Below are 21345 nucleotides of genomic sequence, written 5' to 3' on the forward strand. Positions count from 1 at the left end.
ACACAAAAAACACATAGTAAAAGAAACTAGGGAATTAAAATGGTGTACTAGAAAATATCTTTTTAACACAAAAGAAGACAGCAGTGGTGGAATAGAAGAGCAACAACAACCAGAAAAAGAAAAAAACCCATGTAAGACACAGAGAAAACAAACAGCAAAATGTCAAACATAAGTCCTACCTTATTGGTAATTCCATTAAAGGTAGTCAAAAAGCAGAGTTGGCAGAAAGTATGACAAAATATGATATGACTATGTGTTGTCCACAAGAGACAACACTTTAGATTCAAAGACACAGTGTGAGAGTAAAAGGACTGAAGAAAAAGATACTTCATGCAGACAGTTCCTAAAAGAGAGCTGGAGCGGCTATGCTAATATCAGACAGAATAAATTTTAACACAATAATTGATACTAGAGACAGACAAGGACATTTTATAATGACGAAAGCGTCAGTGCATCAGGAAAACATAGCAATTACAAACAAATGCCACCAACAGCAGAGTCCCCGAGTGGAGGAAAAACTGACAGAATTGAAGGGGAAAATAGACAATTCAACAGTAATAGTTGGAGACTTCAGTACTCTGCTTTCATTATAGATGGATCAACAAGGCAGTAGAAGACTTGAACAACACTGCAGACCCACCAGCTCTAACGTACAACTATAGAACGCTCCACCCAACTACAGCAGAATACACATTCTTCTCAAGGGCACATGGAACACTTCCAGGTTAAATCATATCTAGGACAGAAAACAAGCTTCAATAAATTTAAAGGCACTGAGCCATATCAACATATATGTTCTTTAACCACATTGGAATGAAACTAGGTATCAGTAACAAAAAGCAGTTTGGAAAATTCACAGGTATGTGGAGATTAAGCAACACATGGCAAAATAAGCAGTGGTTCAAAGGGAAACTAGAGAATATTTTGAGATGATTGAAAATGAAAACACAGCATACCAAAACTTAGGGATGCAGTTAAAGGAGTGTTCGAAGAGAAATTTATATCTGTACACATCTGTATTTAAAGAGAAGAAAGATCATAAATCAGTAACTTAGCCTTAACCTTAAAAATATAGAAAAAGAAGAGCAAAGTAAACCCGAAGCAAGTAGAAGGAAGGAAATCATAAAGACTAAAGAGGAAACAAATGAAATAGGGAATAGAAAATAAAGGTGAAAAACCAACAAAAGCAAAAGTCAGTTCTTTGGGAAGATCAAAATTAACAAAGCTTTTCTACAATAACCAATTAAAAAAAGGGAGAGGACTCAAATTATTAAAATTAGGAATGGAAGAGGGGATGTTACTATTGCGTACACTACTATGGAGCACCGAGGAATACTACGAACAGCTGTATGCCAACAAATTAAATGACCTAGATGAAATGGACAAATTAGATTCCTAGAGAGATACAACCTGTCAAAAGTGAATCAAGAACAAATAGAAATTCGGGATAGACCTAAAACAAAAGATTAAATTAGTAAGTAAAAGAAAAACTTCCCACAGAGAAAAACCCAGGCTGAGATAGCTTCATGGTGAATTCTACCAAATGCTTCATGAATTAACACCCATCCTTCAAAAACTTTTTCAAAAAATAGATGAGGGAACATTTCCTAACTCATTCTATAAGGCCAGTGTTACCCTGATACCACAACCAGACAAATATATCACAAGAAAACAGCAGATCAAGACCCATAGTTAATATGGGCATTAAAATCCTCAACAAAATACTAGTAAACTGAATTCAACATAATAAAGGATTATATACCATAACCAAGTGCAGTTTATCCCAAGAATGCAAACCCTTTTCAACATATGAAAATCAATCAGTGAATATATCATATTAATAGAGTAAAGGATGAAGGCCACATATGATCTCAAAAGACTCTCAGAAAACATTTGATAAAATCTAACACCCTTTTATGATTAAAAACAATTCAACAAACTAGTTATAGACGAGTACTGATAAGGACATCTATGAAAAGCCCGATAACATCATACTTGACGGTGAAAGACTGAAAGCTTTCCCCTAAGGTAAGCCAGATAAGAATGTCCACTCTCACTGCTTTCATTCAGCATTGTACTGGAGGTTCTTGGTGGGGCAGTTAGATAAGGAAAAGAAATATAAGGCATGCAGATTGGAAAGGAAGAAGTAAAACTATTAGCTGACAGTATGATCCTGTATATAGACTGTCTTACGCAATAAAAAGAAAAAACGGAGGGACCTTCAAGATGGCAGAGGAGTAAGACGTGGAGATCACCTTCCTCCCCACAAATACATCAAAGATACATCTACATGTGGAACAACTCCTACAGAACACCTACTGAACGCTGGCAGAAGACCTAAGACTTCCCAAAAGGCAAGAAAATCCCCATGTACCTGCGTAGGGCAAAAGAAAAAGAAAAAACAGACAAAAGAATAGGGTCAGGACCTGCACCACTGGGAGGGAGCTGTGAAGGAGGAAAAGTTACCACACACTAGGAAGACCCTTCACTGGTGGAGATGGGGGCTGGGCGGGGGGGAAGCTTCGTAGCTACGGAGGAGAGCACAGCAATAGGGGTGCAGACGTCAAAGCGGAGAGATTCCCACACAGAGGATCAGTGCCGACGAGCACTCACCAGCCTGAGAGACTTGTCTGCTCACCTGCCGGGGTGGGTGGGGCTGGGAGCTGAGGCTCCAGCTTTGGAGGTCAGATACCAGGGAGAGGACTGGGGTTGGCTGCGTGAAGACAGCCTGAAGGGGGCTAGTGTGCCACAGCTAGCCGGGAGGGAGTCCGGGAAAAAGTCTGGACCTGACTAAGAGGTAAGAGACCATTGTTTTGGGGTGCGGGAGGAGAGGGGATTCCTCCCCTGTCTGCCCACAGAAGGCAGAGCACCGCTTAAATGATATCCGGAGATGGGCATGAGCCACAGCTATCAGCTGGGACCCCAGAGACAGGCATGAACTGCTAACGCTGCTGCTGCAGCCACCAAGAATCCTGTGTGCAAGCACAGGTCACTATCCACACCCTCCGGGGGGCCTGTGCAGCACGCCACTGCCAGGGTCCCATGATCCAGGGACAACTTCCCCAGGAGAACACATGGTGCGCCTCAGGCTGTTGCAACGTCATGCTGATCTCTGCCGCCACAGGCTCGCCCCGCATTCCAATTATAACTACTGTGCCCCTCCCTCCCCCTGGCCTGAATGAGCAAGTGTCCCCTAATCAGCCACTGCTTTAACCCCCTTCTCTCTGGGTGGGAACACATGCCTGAGGGCGACCTACACACAGAGGTGGGGCCAAATGCAAAGCTGAACCCTGGGAGCTGTGCGGACAAAGAAGAGAAAGGGAAATCTCTCCGTGCAGCCTCAGGAGCAGTGGATTAAATGCCCACAATCAACTTGATGTACCCTGCATCCGCGGAATACCTGAATAGACAACAAATCATCCCAAAATTGGTGGACTTTGTGAGCAACTGTGGACTTGGGGTTTGCTGTCTGTGACTGATTTGTTTCTGATTCTTACATTTATCTTAGTTTAGTCTTTAGCGCTTGTTATCATTGGTGGATTTGGTTATTGGTTTGGTTGCTCTATTTTTTGTATTTAAAAAAAAATTTTTAATTTTATTAATTTTTTTTATTTATTATTATTTTTTTTCTTTCTTTCTTTTTTTCTCCCTTTTCTTCTGAGCCATGTGGCTGACAGGGTTTTGGTGCTCCAGCCTGGTGTCAGGCCTTAGCCTCTGAGGTGGGAGAGCTGAGTTCAGGACATTGGACCACCAGAGAACTCCCAGCCCCATGTAATATCAATAGGCGAGAGCTCTCCCAGAGATCTCCATCTCAACGCTAAGACCCAGCTCCACCCAACGGCCAGCAAGCTCCAGTGCTGGACGCCCCATGCCAAACAACTAGCAAGACAGGAACACAACTTCACCCATTAGCAGAGAGGCTGCCTAAAATCATACTAAGTTCACAGACACCCCAAAACACACCACTGGACGCAGCCCTGCCCACCAGAAAGACAGGATCCAGCCCCATCCACCAGAACACAGGCACCAGTCCCCTCCACCAGGAGGCCTACACAAGCCACTGAACCAACCTCACCCACTGGGGGCAGACACCAAAAACAATGGGAACTACGAACCTGCAGCCTGCGAAAAGGAAACCGCAAACACAGTAAGTTAGACAAAATGAGAAGACAGACAAATATGCAGCAGATGCAGGAGCAAGGTAAAAACCCACCAGACCAAACAAATGAAAACGAAATAGGCAGTCTACCTGAAAAAGAATTCAGAGTAATGATAGTAAAGATGATCCAAAATCTTGGAAATAGAATGGAGAAAATACAAGAAACGTTTAACATGGACCTAGAAGAACTAAAGAGCAAACAATGATGAACAACACAATACATGAAATTAAAAATTCTCTAGAAGGACTCAGTAGCAGAATAACTGAGGCAGAAGAATGCATAAGTGACCTGGAAGATAAAAGAGTGGAAATAACTACTGCAGAGCAGAATAAAAAAAAAGAATGAAAAGAATTGAGGACAGTCTCAGAGACCTCTGGGACAACATTAAATGTACCAACATTCGAATTCTACGGGTCCCAGAAGAATAAGAGAAAAAGAAAGGGACTGAGAAAATATTTGAAGAGATTATAGTTGCAAACTTCCCTAACATAGGAAAGGAAATAGTCAAGTCCAGGAAGAACAGAGAGTCCCATACTTCCCCTTGGATAAATCCAAGGAGAAACATGCCAAGACACATACTAATCAAACTATCAAAAATTAAATACAAAGAAAAAATATTAAAAGCAGCAAGGGAAAAGCAACAAATAACATACCAGGGGGAATCCCTGTAAAGTTAATAGCTGATCTGTCAGTTGAAACTCTGCAAGCCAGAAGGGAGTGGCAGGACATATTTAAAATGATGAAAGGGAGAAACCTACAACCAAGATTACCCAGCAAGGATCTCATTCAGACTCGTTGGAGAAGTTAAAAGCTTTACAGACAAGCAAACGTTAAGAGAATACAGCACCACCAAACCAGCTTTACAACAAATGCTAAAGGAAGTTCTCTAGGCAAGAAACACAAGAGAAGGAAAAGATCTACAAAAAGAGACCCAGAACAATTACGAAAATGGTAATAGGAACATACATATCAATAATTACCTTAAATATAAATGGATTAAATGCTCCAACCAAAAGACATAGACTGGCTGAATGGATACAAAAACAAAAGCCATATATATGTTGTCTACAAGAGACCCACTTCAGACCTAGGGACCCATACAGACTGAAAGTGAGGGCATGGAAAAAGATATCCCATGCAAATGGAAATCAAAAGCTAGAGTAGCAATTCTCATATCAGACAAAATAGACTTTAAAATAAAGACTATTACAAGAGACAAGGACACTACATAATGATCAAGGGATCAATCCAAGAAGAAGATATAACAATTGTAAATATTTATGCACCCAACGTAGGAGCACCTCAATACATAAGGCAAATACTAACAGCCATAAAAGGGGAAATCGACAGTAACACAATCATAGTAGTGGACTTTAACACCCCACTTTCACCAATGGACAGATCATCCAAAATGAAAATAAATAAGGAAACACAAGCTTTAAATGACACATTAAACAAGATGGACTTAATTGACATTTATAGGACATTCCATCCAAAAACAACAGAATACACTTTCTTCTCAAGTGCTCTTGGAACATTCTCCAGGATAGATCATATATTGGGTCACAAATCAAGCTTTGGTAAATTTAAGAAAATTGAAATCATATCAAGTACCTTTTCTGACCACAATGCTATGAGACTAGATATCAGTCACAGGAAAAAATCTGTAAAAAATACAAACACATGGAGGCTAAACAATACACTACTAAATAATCAAGAGATCACTGAAGAACTCAAAGAGGAAATCAAAAAACACCTAGAAACAAATGACAATGAAAACACAACGACCCAAAACCTATGGGATGCAGCAAAAGCAGTTCTAAGAGAGAAGTTTATAGCAATACAATCCTACCTCAAGAAACAAGAAACATCTCAAGTAAACAATCTAACCTTACACCTAAAGGAACTAGAGAAAGAAGAACAAAAAAACCCCAATGTTAGCAGAAAGAAAGAAATCACAAAGATCAGATCAGAAATAAATGAAAAAGAAATGAAACAGTAGCAAAGATCAATAAAACTAAACACTGGTTCTTTGAGAAGATAAACCAAATTGATATACCATTAGCAAGACTCATCAAGAAAAAAAGGGAGAGGACTCAGATCAACAGAATTAGAAACGAAAAAGGAGAAGTAACAACTGACACTGCAGAAATACAAAGGGGCATGAGAGATTACTATAAGCAACTATATGCCCATAAAATTGATAACCTGGAAGAAATGGACAAATTCTTAGAAAAGCACAACCTTCCGAGACTGAACCAGGAAGAAATAGAAAATATCAACAGACCAATCTCAAGCACTGAATTGAGACTGTGATTAAAAATCTTCCAACAAACAAAACCCCAGGACCAGGTGACTTCACAGGCTAATTCTATCAAATATTTAGGGAAGAGCTAACATCTGTTCTTCTCAAACTCTTCCAAAATATAGCAGAGGGAGGAGCACTCCCAAACTCATTCTACGAGCCCACCATCACCCTGATACCAAAACCAGACAAAGATGTCACAAGAAAAGAAAACTACAGGCCAATATCACTGATGAACATAGATGCAAAAATCCTCAACAAAATACTGGCAAACAGAATCCAACAGCACATTAAAAGGGTCATACACTATGATCAAGTGGGGTTTATCATCCCAGTAATGTAAGGATTCTTCAATATACGAAAATCAATGTGATTAAACCATATTAACAAATTGAAGGAGCAAAACCATATGATAATCTCAGTAGGTGAAGAAAAAGCTTTTGACAAAATTCAACACCCATTTATGATAAAAACTCTCCAGAAAGTAGGCATAAAGGGAACCTACCTCAACATAATAAAGGCCGTATATGACAAACCCACAGCCAACATTGTTCTCAATGGTGGAAAACTGAAACCATTTCCTCTACGATCAGGAACAAAACAAGGTTGCCCACTCTCACCACTATTATTCAACATAGTTTTGGAATTTTTAGTCACAGCAATCAGAGAAGAAAAAGAAATAAAAGGAATCCAAATTGGAATAGAAGAAGTAAAACTGTCACTGTTTGCAAATGACATGATACTATACATAGAGAATCCTAAAGATGCCACTAGAAAACTACTATAGCTAATCAATGAATTTGGTAAAGTAGCAGGATACAAAGTTAATGCACAGAAATCTCTTGCATTCCTATACACTAATGATGAAAAATCTGAAAGAGAAATTAAGGAGACACTCCCATTTACCTTTGCAACAAAAAGAATAAAATACCTGGTAATAAACCTACCTAAGGAGACAAAAGACCTGTATGCAGAAAAAATAGACACTGATGAAAGAAATTAAAGACGATACCAACAGATGGAGAGATGTACCATGTTCTTGGATTGGAAGAATCAACATTGTGAAAATGACTGTACTACACAAAGCAATCTACAGATTCAATGCAATCCCTATCAAAGTACCACTGGCATTTTCCACAGAACTAGAACAAAAAATTTCGCAATTTTTATGGAAACACAAAAGACTCCGAATAACCAAAGCAATCTAGAGAAAGAAAAACGGAGCTGGAGGAATCAGGCTCCCTGACTTCAGACTATAGTACAAAGCTAAAGTAATCAAGGCAACATGGTATTGGCACGAAAATAGAAATATAGATCAATGGAAGAGGATAGAAAGCCCAGAGATAAACCCATGCACATGGTCACCTTATCTTTAATAGAGGAGGCAAGAATGTACAGTGGAGAAAAGACAGCCTCTTCAATAAGTTGTGCTGGGAATACTGGACAGCTGTAAAAGAATGAAGTTAGAACACTCCCTAACACCGTATAGAAAAATAAACTCAAAATGGATTAAAGACCTAAATGTAAGGCCAGACACTATCAAACTCTTAGAGGAAAACACAGGCAGAACACCCTATCACATAAATCACAGCAAGATCCTTTCTGACCCACCTCCTAGAGAAATGGAAATAAAACAAAAATAAACAAATGGGACCTAATGAAAGTTAAAAGCTTTCGCACAGCAAAGGAAACCATAAAGAAGATGAAAAGACAACCCTCAGAATGGGAGAAAACATTTGCAAATGAAGCAACTGACAAAGGATTAATCTCCGAAGTATACAAGCAGCTCATGCAGCTCAATATCAAAAAAACGAACAACCTAATCCCAAAATGGGCAGAAGACCTAAATAGACATTTCTCCAAAGAAGATATACAGATTGCCAACAAACACATGAAAGGATGCTCAACATCACTAATGATTAGAGAAAGGAAAATCCGACTACAGTGAGGTATTACCTCGCACCAGTCAGAATGGCCATTATCAAAAAATCTACAAACAATAAATGCTGGAGAGGGTGTGGAGAAAAGGGAACCCTCTTGCACTGTTGATGGGAATGTAAATTGATACAGCCACTATGGAGAACAGTATGGAGGTTCCTTAAAAAACTAAAAGTAGAGCTACCATATGACCCAGCAATGCCTGTACTGGGCATATACCCTGACAAAACCATAATCCAAAACCACAATGTTCATTGCAGCACTATTTACAATAGCCAGGACATGGAAGCAACCTAAATGTCCATCGACTGATGGATAAAGAAGATGTTGCATATATATACAGTGGAATATTAGCCATAAAAAGAAATGAAATTGAGTTACTTGTAGTGAGGTGAATGGACCTAGAGTCTGTCATACAGAGTGAAGTAAGTCAGAAAGAGAAAAACAAATACCGTATGCTAACACATATATATGGAATCTAAAAAAAAAAAATGGTTCTGATGAACCTAGGGTCAGGACAGGAATAAAGACGCAGATGTAGAGAATGGTCTTGAGGACACGGAGAGGGTGAAGGGTAAGCTGGGACGAAGTGAGAGAGTAGCGTTGACATATATACACTACCAAATGTAAAATAGATAGCTAGTGGGAAGCAGCTGCATAGCACAGGGAAATCAGCACTGTGCTTTGTGACCACCTACAAGGGTGGAATATGGAGGGTGGGAGGGAGATGCAAGAGGGAGAGGATATGGGGATATATGTATACATATAGCTGATTCACTTTGTTATACAGCAGAAACTAACAACATTGTAAAGCAATTACACTCCAATAAAGATGTTAAAAAAAAAAAAAACCTGTTTGAACTAACATGAGTTCCACAAAGTTGCAGAATAGAAGATTATGTTGTGTTTATGTGTACAAAACTCAATTGGATTTCTGTTTGCTAACAGTGAACAATCCAAAGATGAAATAAAGGAAACACGTCCATTTACTGTAGCATCAGAAAGAATAAAGTACTGAGGAATCAATTTAACAAAATAGTACAAGACTTGAATAGTGAAAACTGTAAAACATCATTGATAGAAGTGATATAAAAAAAAAAGAAATTATAGAAGACCTAAATAAGTGGAAAGACATCCCAATTGATCTTCAGATTCTATGAAATCTGTATGAAATTTCCAGCTGCCTTGTTCTGCAGAAATTGACATTCTGATCCTACAATTCATAAAGAAATGCAAAGGACTTAAATAGCCAAAACAGTCTTAAAATTTAGGAAAGAACCAAGTTTGAGAACTCACACTTCCAGATTTGCTATGAAACTACAGCAGTCAGGACACTGTATTACTGGCGTAAGGATAAATATATTAATCAGTGGGCTAGAACTGACATGCAGAAGTGCATTTATGGTCATTGTTTTCTGAGAAGGGTGCCAGGACAGTTGAATGGGGGATAGAATAGCCTGAAAAGCTGGTGCAGTGACTACTGGGCAGCCACGTGCAAAAGAATGAGTTTGCAGAGAATTTTTCAAAATGGATCATGGACCTAAATGTAAGAGCTAAACTATAAAACTGAAGAAAACATAAGCATGTAGTTCTTCATGACCTTGGATTAGGCAAGAGTTTCTGAAATATACCATCAAAAAGCACAAGTGACAAAAAATAGATGTGACTTCATCAAAATTGTAAACATTTGTTCTTCAAAGGATACTGTCAAGAAAGCGAAAGTAAAGCCCACAGAATGAGATAAATATTTTAAAATCATATGTTTAAGTACCCTGAATATGTAAAGAGCTCTTTTTTTTTTTTTTTTTAATTTTATTTATGGCTGTGTTGGGTCTTCGTTTCTGTGCGAGGGCTTTCTCCAGTTGCGGCAAGCGGGGGCCACTCCTCATCGCGGTGCGCGGGCCTGTCACTATCGCGGCCACTCTTGTTGCGGAGCACAGGCTCCAGAGCGCAGGCTCAGTAGCTGTGGCGCACGGGCCCAGTCGCTCCGCGGCATGTGGGATCCTCCCAGACCAGGGCTCGAACCCGTGTGCCCTGCATTGGCAGGCAGATTCTCAACCACTGCGCCACCAGGGAAGCCCCGTAAAGAGCTCTTTTAACTCAACAATAAAAAAACAACTCAATTAAAAAGCAGAGGATTCAGATAGTGTCGGTCCTTCATACCTGTGGGTTCTGTAGATTCAGTCAGCCATGGATAGAATATTTTCTGTGGATATGGAACCCTTGGATACAGAGGGCTGACTGTAAGGGAGTAGAGCATTCACTGATTTTGGAATCCACTGGGGGTCCTGGAACGACTCTCCCAAGAATATAAAGGGGTAATTGTAGATTTATTTCCCAATAGGACCAATATGTATACAAAAAAGATATTCCACATCATTAGGGAAATGTCAATCAAAACCACAGTGAGTTACCACGTCACACCCACTAGAATGCTATAATCAAAAAGACAATAACTGCTGGAGAGGATGTGGAGAAATTGGCACCTTTGTACCTTGCTGGTAGGAATGTAAAATGATGCAGCAACTTTGGAAAAAAGTTGGCAGTTTCTCAAATGCTAAACATAGATTTACCTTATGACCCTGCAGTTTCATTCCTAGGTATAAACCCAAGAGAGTTGAAAACATTTGTTCACATGAAAATCTATAAACGAGTGTTCATAGTAGCATTATTCATAAAAGCCAAAAAGTGGAAACCAGAATGTCTATCAGCTATTGAACAGATAAACAAATGTGGTGTATCCATACACTGGAATATTACTTAGCCACAAAAAGGGATGAAATACTGATGAGTGCTACATAAGTCACTGAATTATACACTTTAAAATGTTATACTTTATGGTATGCAAATTGTATTTCAGTAAAGCTTCTATTAACAAAAAGTGAACTAGAGAGGCATGATTAATTAAAAATATATAAAATATGATTCCATATTAATTTGAAAAGCAAATATGAATATAGTGTAATATGCATAGAAAACTCTGGAAGGATATATAAGAAAATGTCAATAGTGTTCCTCTCTGGGTGGTAGAATTATGGTTTTACTTTTCTGTATTCTTTTCTGTATTTCAATAATTTTTGTATATTTAATATGTGTTAATTTGTATGATAAAATTAAATAAATTACAAAAGATAGAGATGAATAAATTTGGTGATTAGGGGCTTGTGACCTTTTAGGGGAATGGCCCCTTAGAAGGCTGAGTATGCAGCCCTTGCAGAGGGCAATGAAGGAGGGACTTTGTGGTGATGGGAGGCAGGCACCCCTTGTAGGTCATGGTCAAGAAGTTTGGCAGTGAACTTAAAGAAGGAGGATAAGCAGCTTGAGAGGTCAATGTGTGTGGGAGAGACTGAATATTATAATAATATTGTGCATTAATGAATGTTTTATGACATATGTTATTTACACTGTGTCCCAGTTGCATAAATTGGGCAGTCTTTGTTTTATAAATGAGTAAACTGAGATGCAGAACAGGTTAATGGCTTGACCTAGATCATTTGGGTCGTCAGAAGTGGAACTCAGCCCTTTGATTCCAAAGCCAGTGCCTTTCCTGCTGTGCCAGGCTGCATCTGAGGGATTATAAAATAACTGCAGGGGTAAGAGTAGGGCTTAGGAATTGCAGAGAGGAAGGAGAACTGGGTCAGGGGCACAACTATGGGAGTTCCAGCTGGCAAGGAGGATGGACAGTCTTTTTGTGATCGGAGAGAAGTGTGTGAAGATGGCCATTAAAAAATATCAGAAGAAAAGGTGATTTTGTACCAGTGCTTTTGAGGGGGATTATTGTTTTTGTTATGAGGTCAAGGAGTGAAACAGACCTCAGAGTAGTACTTTTTGTTTGTTAATAGTCATGTGGCTATTTAATATCAGCAATAATAATACTCTTGTGGCTTTTCAGAAATGCAGTCTTACTTTTCTTTTGTGCAGGTCTATTCTTACGTATAGCCGAATAGGGGGACGTGTCAAGACACTCACATTCTGCCAGGGTTCCCACTACTTAGCCATAGCGTCTGATAATGGTGCTGTCCAGCTTCTTGGAATTGAGGCCTCTAAGCTGCCCAAGTCTCCTAAAATTCATCCTCTACAAAGCAGGTATCTGTCTATCTTTTGTGTTTTTTAAACTGCATTTAGTGTACTGTGATAATTTAACCCTCCCTCTCTAATACAGTTTGGATCAACTGAGGACCTATGAGAATGTACTTCTTTTTTTAAGCACATGAAATAAATAAAATTGTTTTTCCAACTCAAATCTATCACACATAGTTTCAGGAAACTATGTCTGCCTATTACTTTCTGCCAGTTTGTCAAAAGGTCAGAAGGGCAGCTTTGAACTTGTGGCCCATCCCAGTCTGGAATCTGTCTGAATAACCTAATTATCAGTTACATCTTCTGTCTCAACTCTGGCTGGCTGATTTGAAAATGTGAGTGTTCTTCATTAAAGAAAATTCATGTGTTGTCAGCATTTTGTTACTTGGCATTAAAACCTCTGGAGGTGAAGGGAACACAGAGCAGAGGTTTTAGTCAGATGATTTGCTTATCATTTTAAAAACAAGGTCCTGGCTGGTTTTATTTGAGAATTTCCTCCATTTCTTGTAAATTGTGGTTGCCTGTAGATTAAACACATGCAAGGTAAGATATTTAAGATCAAGCAGAATAATTTTTCAACTGACTAGTATGTGCTGCACAATGAAAATTCCAGAAACGAATAAGATGAGTTGTACTCTCTAAGAAACCATAGTCTAGTGGGAGAGACAGACCAGTGAACAGATGATTTCAGTGCAGTGTGACAGTGTGCCCTGTGACAGGGATGGGGGGCCAGCTTGCAGGTGGATAAGGAAGAAGGCCTGGAGGGGGTGACACCAGATGTAGCCAAAGCAGAGTAGTCGAGTAGGGTGGGGCAGACATAGTGGTGGACCCACAGGAAGCAAGCAGAATGAACAGATGCTTACAGTTTAAGTGGATTATAAGTCACGTCCATTGGGTAGCTAAGGCAGAAAAGGGTGATTGTTGGGTCACCTGGGATTTTATTATTTGTATTGTTTTATTGTTTGTTCATTACTTTGTTTTGCCTTTGCAAATTAAAATATGTTATTTTTAACACATTCACTAAACAGACTTGGGCAGCTTTTGTCCAGGACATATTATAATAACCTTTAATTAAAGTCATTTCAGCAGCGGGTGGCTGTAGAGCAGCATTCCTATGGAGTTCCGTGTAAATTAACAAAGACCTGTTGGCAAAATGTGTGGCGTGGTGACCCCTGGCAGCAGTGTGTACATTTTGTGCAGGAGAACATCTAAGCTGACAGCACTTTTCATTGCGAATGTTAAGTTTTTACTGTAAGCAACACCGACTCCCTAGAGTGGGAGATTGTGACAGGATGCTCAGCTTTCACTGCCTGACAGCAGGGTGCTCCCAAGAAACCAGGCACGGGCCCTTCATTCAGTCCGGTCAGCTGTTGCCATGACTCTGAATAATTAGAATCTATGATACCTTTTCACAATTTATTTGGCATTTGGACTTTTCACTATCACTTTAGGGAATATAGTCAGTGTTAGAAAATGTTTGCTGACCCTTGATAAAGCTGAAATAGTAGCATGTGCAAAAGCATGATACGTACTGATCAAGGAGGCTGGCCAGTATGTTTATGGTATTCTTTTTAGTTTAAAAATGCCTCTGCTTAAAAAAAATAGATATATCCAAGGAATGGAATAGTACTTAAAAAGGAATCAATAATGTTTTTTTACACTATTATTAGTAATAAAAGGGAACAAACTATGGATTCATGCAGCAACATTGATAAATCTTAAATCCTTTTTTCTAATGAAAGAAGTCAGACCTAAAAGGCTATAGTATGTTTCCAATTATATGCTATTCTGGAAAACATGAAATTATAGGGAGGAAAACAGATCCATGGTTACCACAGCTTGGGGATAGGGGTAGGGGCTGACTACAAAGGGGCTGCACAAGATACATTTTGGGGTGTGGAATTGTACTGTATGGTTCTGTGGTAGAAGATACATGAAATGGATTTGTCATAATGCATAGAACTGTATACCACAAAATGAATTTTACTGTATATAAGATTAAAAAAAACCCAAAGCAACCAGGATATTGAGGGAGAGGTAGAGTGCAGCCTATGGCAGTCAGTCTAACTGTTGTACAGATGAATCACATAGTCACGTGGAAGAGTAAGGGGAATAAAGGAGGCAGCTGAACAACTTGGGAAAACTGCAGGCTAATGACAAAAGGAGCTGAGCTCAAACGTTGTATTCTAGTTGGTTGTTTTTCACAGGGGTATGGTTTAATAATTCCAAAATGAATTTATTTGTACACTAGGGTTGAATAAATAAGTAAACGTATTGTAGATAATGTGAGCCAGGTTTCTCACTGGAGGAAAGAAATTACAAACAAGGAAAGGCGGCTGGCTGGAATGAAGCCTGGTGCTGGATAGATATTGGTATGGACTCGATATCAGTATGACTCATGACATACATCTTTGTGTATGTGTATACACACATGTATATATACACACACGTACATGTAGACACACACAAATAGATACTGAAATAGAGATGGGTCTGTGTGCATGAGGGTAGTATACAGAATACATTTCCTAGCTCTGGCCGTTGAGAGGGACTAGACACAGGGGCACCCCCATAGCGATGAGCACTTAGCTCACAGACCTTGGTTTTAAATGCCATTCTCTAATAAAAGGAACCAGGACTCCTTGAAAAACTGGTTGATTCCAGAGCCTGGGCAGGGAAAACACAAGATGCGTCTGGAGCATTCTGTGATGCCAGAAGGTTAGGAAGTGGTCAGTAAGAGCACATTGCAAGGGCATTTGAGCCAGCCTGTCAGAGTGTCCCATGGCCAGACTTGGAGCAAGCTGAACAACAAGAGGCAACGACCGTGTTGGGTCATAACTTAGAGGATAAAATAAATGTCCACAAGTCCATACTGACGGAGACGAGCTGACAGAGAAGTGACAGCTTTTCCGTACAGAAGAATTCTAATAAGTGTAGAAGGACCAAGGGAAATAGAACACCACAGGCATGATTTGTCCACAGATCCTAAAATTAGTGGACAAAAGTTTACACAGAAACAGGTTTTTGCATAGTCTGAAAAGCATTTCCCCTAAGTATAGAGTAGTTATAAATGGAAAAATAAAAAATAATAAGTTTACAGTGGAGGATCCTGCCAGGCGCCACCTTAGCCACATGATCCAGGTGGACATCACCGGCATCACGTGCTGACGTCAGGTGCTCCCGTCTGTGCACTGAGACGGGCACGTCACACGTGTGGGCTCCCTCCCAGTAAGGCACCAACTCTGTGAGAACACATGACATGACATTCAGAAATGTCAAGGTTGTGAAAGGACAGACTGAGGCACTGTCATAGGTGGAGGAGACAAAGGAAACGCGGCAGGTAGATGCCAGGCGGTGTCTTGGTCTGGAGCGGTTAGGTCACCAGTGGGAAAACTGATGAAATCCAACCATGTTTTGTACCTTATCGGTACTGTACCAAGGTCAATTTCTTAGTTTTGATAAATGGTCTATGTTTATGTAAAATGTTAGCATGAGGGGAAGTTTAGCAAAGGATATACGGAAGTCTGTGTACTCTTTTTGCAACTCTTCTGTAGTTCTAAAATAATTTTTAAAAAAATGGTCAGCTATCATTGTCTTATGGGTCACAGAGTTTTTATTTCTTGACCATGGTTAGAATATAGATTCATCTTCAGTGGAGAAGGGTACAGTGTTTTTAGTGACTGGAAAAGTCTTTGCCTTTTGATGTGTGTCTCCTTAGAGTCCTAGACCAGAAGGAGGACGGCTGTGTGGTGGACATGCATCACTTCAACTCCGGGGCGCAGTCTGTGCTGGCCTACGCCACTGTGAACGGCGCTCTGGTGGGCTGGGACCTCAGGTCTTCCAACAATGCCTGGACGCTGAGGCACGATCTTAAGTCAGGCCTCATCACTTCCTTTGCTGTGGACATCCACCAGTGCTGGCTCTGCATCGGTGAGCTGCCTTTCAAGTCCTTGACTGGGTCTGGATGCCACTGTCTGGAGTGGAAAGCTCTTTCCTTTTTCTTCGTTGGTAATTTTCCCCCGTGTCCTTTTTTTCCCCCATAATTATTATGTTATAATCACTTGCATTTTATTTTTTTCATTAAAAAACAGATTTGAAAGAGTGAAATCAATATTCCAATGCATAAAACAATTTTTTCTTTCTCTTCTTTCTTAAATGAGCCTCTTTATAATCACTACAGTGATCAGATTTGCTGGCATTTTCTTATTCTGCCAGGGAAGCAGCAGGCTTCGTTTATGGATGAGAGCATTTGAATTTGGGCACACTCGGTTTTAAATTCCATTAACCACTGGCAAGCTGCTTATTATAACTCTTTTGGGTCTTAGTATCCTCATCTTCAAATGGGGCTCATCCTTTTAAGGGCTGCTTTGAGGATTCAGTGAGGTAAAAGCATCCAGCACAGGAGAAGAGCTAAACAGTGGTTTCTTGCCTTGTGATTCCTCCCTGCCCGCCTTTCCTCAAATGCTGAAGATGTACCCTGTGCTCTTGCTTGCTGCTTCCCTCTGTTTTAGTTTCACCTTTTTCTCTCCTAGGGCTTTGAACCTGCCCCTTTAGAAGGTACTAGAGTTTATTCATTCCCACTTGGCACTCTTTTTCAGAAGAATTATAATCTGCTGCGCTTGAATATTGGTTTCTAGATTCCCTAACTTGCATTTGTGACATTAAGTATCTTTATTTTTATATAGTTTATATGAAATGCATTATTTTTTTGCCTTTTGTGTGACTAAACTGTACTGGTTTAGGAATATGTAATGCCAGGCCTAGAAGAGTAGCTATTACACACGTAGCAAATTAGCAAATGGCACTGGTGGCTCTCAGGGGGGCAGCGAGTACTGCTGTGGCTATTTGAGCCATTGTCCTGGAGAGGGGCAGGGTGACAGAGGGACCCGCTGCCCCTTTTGTCTTTTCCCACCCCCATCTCTCCACTGGAACTGGAGACCAATCTCGGTGTTAGGGTGGGCATTATTCTTTGGGATGGGGGGCCTTCTGTCTATGGGGTTTAAGGTGCCATGGGCAGATATGCACGCATTCACCCCAGTTTCTGCTGTGATTGGACACCCGTGCCTGTCTCCAGAATGTTTCGGAGAAAAGGGCACATGGAAATGATTGAAACTGATGATAGCTGCAAAGCTGCTACCACTTTGGGATTGGTAAAGTGATCACTGAATGCCAGTAAACCACCTCTGGTTATTTAAGGCAGCCTGAACATTTTGAGTTATCAGATTCACTTTATGTCTTCTCTAGGCCTTCTGGTTTTTTTGTGGGCACTTTTGGCAGTTAGTAAGTGTCAGTAATTAATGAATCACTTGTTTTCTCTTCACATCTGTTAGGCCGTTTTGTAGCAGCATTGTGCCAGTGCTTTGTATCTTTGGCGTAAGGCACTGTTTGACACTGGGGTTGGGGAGGGCAGCTTAGTGAAAACAAAGCCTTGTCTCCAAGTGGCTAAGCCACGTTGAACGCGCATCTGTACGAAGCTCGCGAATTAGCACTTGATGACTGTAGCCTGCTGTGCTTTACCATGGGTGGTCACCTTCTGGACTTCTCCTCCCCTCAGGGACAAGCAGTGGCACCATGGCGTGTTGGGACATGCGGTTCCAGCTGCCCATTTCCAGTCACTGCCACCCTTCCAGGGCCCGCATCCGGCGCCTCTCCATGCACCCGCTGTACCAGTCCTGGGTGATTGCAGGTAAGAGGGAGGGCTGGCTCTCGGGGTTGGGGGCCTTTCTTGGAAAGTGCAGAACCCCCTGCTGCTTAGACTCATGTCCTTAGAGTTTTATTTTACATATGAGCCAAATGCTTGCTTTTGTTCAGTTCTGATTATGGAAGAAGTTCCCACCACTGATATCTCATTGTCATTTCTTATTTATCATGTTTCAGAATGATCTCATCAATCACACTACCACCTTCCATTCCTGTCTACCACCATTTCCTTTCCATTTATTTTCTTTCTCCTGTGTCCCCTATTTTTGCTAAAGTTGTCACCATCTTTCTGGAAATCTTAAGTTAGAAGCCTTGAGTCATCCTTCTCAGCTGCCATTTCTGTTGAGTTTCTTGCAAGCTTCCCTCCCTTTCTCTTATTGGGCATTCAAATTTTCTTGTATGGATTCTCGGGCAAGACACTTGGGCAAGTCTTTGAAACTCATTTTCCTCAACGGTAAAACGTGGTTAAAAATACTTAGCTAGCAGAGGTTGTAAGAATTTCAGAAAACACATGTAACGCACATAGCCTGGCATGCAAGGAGTGCTTGATAAGTGGTAGCTCTCGTTATTCTTATGTTTTCTCGCTGGTCCCCGTGCCTCTAGGCTCTTCCTGGTCCCTTCTCATCCACACGGTGCACCTCATGCGCTGCTGTGTCAAGGTCATCGTGCTGCCAGGTTCAATGGCCATGACTCAGCCTGCGTCTTACGTGATTTGTCAGTTGGTTGGTTGATCACTTCCTCTGTCTGAAACACTTTCCTCACCTGACTTTGAGGCCATCACTCTCTTGGTTCTTCTGTTGATTGATTTGCTGGTTCTTCCTCCTCTTCCTACTTCTAAGCCGTAGCCGGCCTCAGGTCTCAGTCTTGGTCTGAACCTCTTCTCCTTCTGCACTGGCTCCCTGTGTGAGCACATCCAGTCCCCCGCAAAATAGTACCAAATTTATTCAGATTTTTATTTGTGCCTATTTAAAGTCTTCCCTAAGATGTCTGATAGCCGACTGAAACTTGACCTGTCCAAGCTGAACACCTGGCTCCTCTCCACCAGCCGCCCGCCCCGTACCACCTCCTCCCCTGAGACAAGCCTGCTCTCCCTGCAGTGTTGTCCCAGGAAATGGCAGCGTTCAGGCGCGAAGCTCAGGAGGTAGCCTGGCGTTGTCCTTGGTTCTTCTTTCTCTCTCATCCCACTTCCAGTCCATCAGCCAGTTGTACATGTTCTGTCCTAAAATACGTCCAGAATTGAGCACCTTTTACTATTTCCATCACTGACCCCCTAGTCCCAACAGCCATAATCTCTTGTCCCTATTAGTGCAACATCCTTGTAACTCCCTGCTTTTATTCTTACCTAAGACTCTTCTTTCTTCTGCTCATTACCTTCCAGTGGCTCTCAAGTAACAGCCAAACTCCTCACCATGGCCCAGAGGCTTTATGGGATCTGTCCCTGCTACCTCACTGACGCTCTTGATCAGTCAGGGTTCCAACAGGAAACACATGGCATACCCAAGGTAGGATAATTTGAGGAGGACTTATTGTCAGAGGAAATATTTACAAAGGTGTGGGTGTGAGACATCGTAAAACACAGTGCAGTAAAATAGGGTTCCAGCCACAGGGGCTTCCTGGCCTTTTCCTTGAACTAAGCACATTCCTGCTTTGGGGCCTCTGCATTTTTGGGGGGTTGTCACCACTAGGATGAAAGTTCTGTGAAAAAGGGATTTTTTTTGCATTATTTGCCTTCTTCTCCTCAGTGCCTAGGACAGTGACTGGTTCATAGTAAGCATTGTTGGTTCAATAAATATTAATGAAGGAGTGAAGCCTGGGGTACTGTCACTCTCCTGCTCCAAATTACTTTCGAGAAAGCCTCTCTCAGGCCTGCAGCTTCCCTTCCCTAGAATCTTCCTTCCACTCTTCCTGTCACAGATGTGCTCCAGTCAGACCACAGCACCCAGACATGGGTGTGTGTGCTTTACTCCTTCCATCCTTTCTGCCTGAAGTGATCCATGTGCCACCTGTGTCTCCAGCCTCACTTGCTCTTTCCGTCCCAGTGATGACACCTCCACGAGGCGGCCTTGATTCTCACCCACTGGATGTGATCTTTGTCTTCCTGAGTGCAGGTGGAACTCTGCATTCTCTCTTTTTGTGCTCATTGTCTTATACTTTATATTTTTTTCTTTCCTTCTAGACTGTAGGTTTCTTTTCTTTTTTTTTTTTTTAATATATTTATTTATTTAATTTATTTATTTGGCTGTGTTGGGTCTTCGTTGCTGCGTGTGGGCTCTCTCTAGTTGTGGCGAGAGGGGGCTACTCTTCGTTGCGGTGCACGGGCTTCTCATTGCAGTGACTTCTCTTGTTGCATAGCACAGGCTCTAGGCACACGGGCTTCAGTAGTTGTGGCACGTGGGCTCAGTAGTTGTGGTTTGCGGGCTCTAGAGCGCAGGCTCAGTAGTTGTGGCAGATGGGCTTAGTTGCTCCGTGACATGTGGGATCTTCCCGGACCAGGGCTCGAACCCGTGTGCCCTGCATTGGCAGGCGGATTCTTAACCACTACACCACCAGGGAAGTCCTAGACTGTAGGTTTCTTGAGGGCAGAGTCTGTTTATGCTTTGCTTTTCCACCCTACACTTCTCTCCACTTGGCTGGACATCAGTAAATATTGACTAGTAGGCTATAAAAAACATTTCTTTTTTGCACTCCAGTGTGGTGGCAGGGTCACAGTGTTATTTAAAAGTATTCGTGAGTGTTTCTTGCAGGATGGGAAAAAATGGAAATGGCTGTAGGCTGACTACCTCTACCAAGACATGAATCCCTAAGAGCGGAGACCTTGTCTGAGTAACGTTCTGGCCTGTTTCCCTCAGCTGTCCAGGGCAACAATGAAGTATCCATGTGGGACATGGAGACGGGCGACAGAAGGTTCACGCTCTGGGCCAGTGGTGCACCACCACTGTCTGAGTTACAGGTTTGCTCCAGTTTTTATTATAAAGGCCAACATAATCTCCCACATCCCAAGCACTTTCAGGCATTTTGCCAAACATGATAATTGTTGGGCTTTTGGGTTATGTTTTAAATTTGGGTTTTTACTAAGTATTAGGTGGGCATTGCTACCGTGTGCTTTCCAGTTCCCGCTTACTGGTGTCTGCTTCTGTGGGTGTTTTGGTTGCCAGCTCCATA

General features: G+C 41.3%; 1 protein-coding gene across 5 annotated transcripts in view; it reads left to right on the forward strand.

Moving 5' to 3' along the window:
- PIK3R4 (phosphoinositide-3-kinase regulatory subunit 4) overlaps window positions 1–21345 on the forward strand; it is a 74334-nt gene that overhangs the window by 50718 nt on the left and 2271 nt on the right. For all 5 annotated transcript variants that reach the window (XM_061194686.1, XM_061194688.1, XM_061194689.1 and 2 more), the window contains 4 exons: window positions 12325–12489; window positions 16202–16413; window positions 18038–18169; window positions 21033–21133. In XM_061194686.1, the coding sequence (XP_061050669.1) occupies window positions 12325–12489; window positions 16202–16413; window positions 18038–18169; window positions 21033–21133 (610 nt within the window). The remainder of the gene's footprint in view (window positions 1–12324; window positions 12490–16201; window positions 16414–18037; window positions 18170–21032; window positions 21134–21345) is intronic.

This window comes from Eubalaena glacialis, chromosome 6 (genome assembly GCF_028564815.1).
Source record: "Eubalaena glacialis isolate mEubGla1 chromosome 6, mEubGla1.1.hap2.+ XY, whole genome shotgun sequence".
Classification (NCBI taxonomy): Eukaryota; Metazoa; Chordata; class Mammalia; order Artiodactyla; family Balaenidae; genus Eubalaena; species Eubalaena glacialis.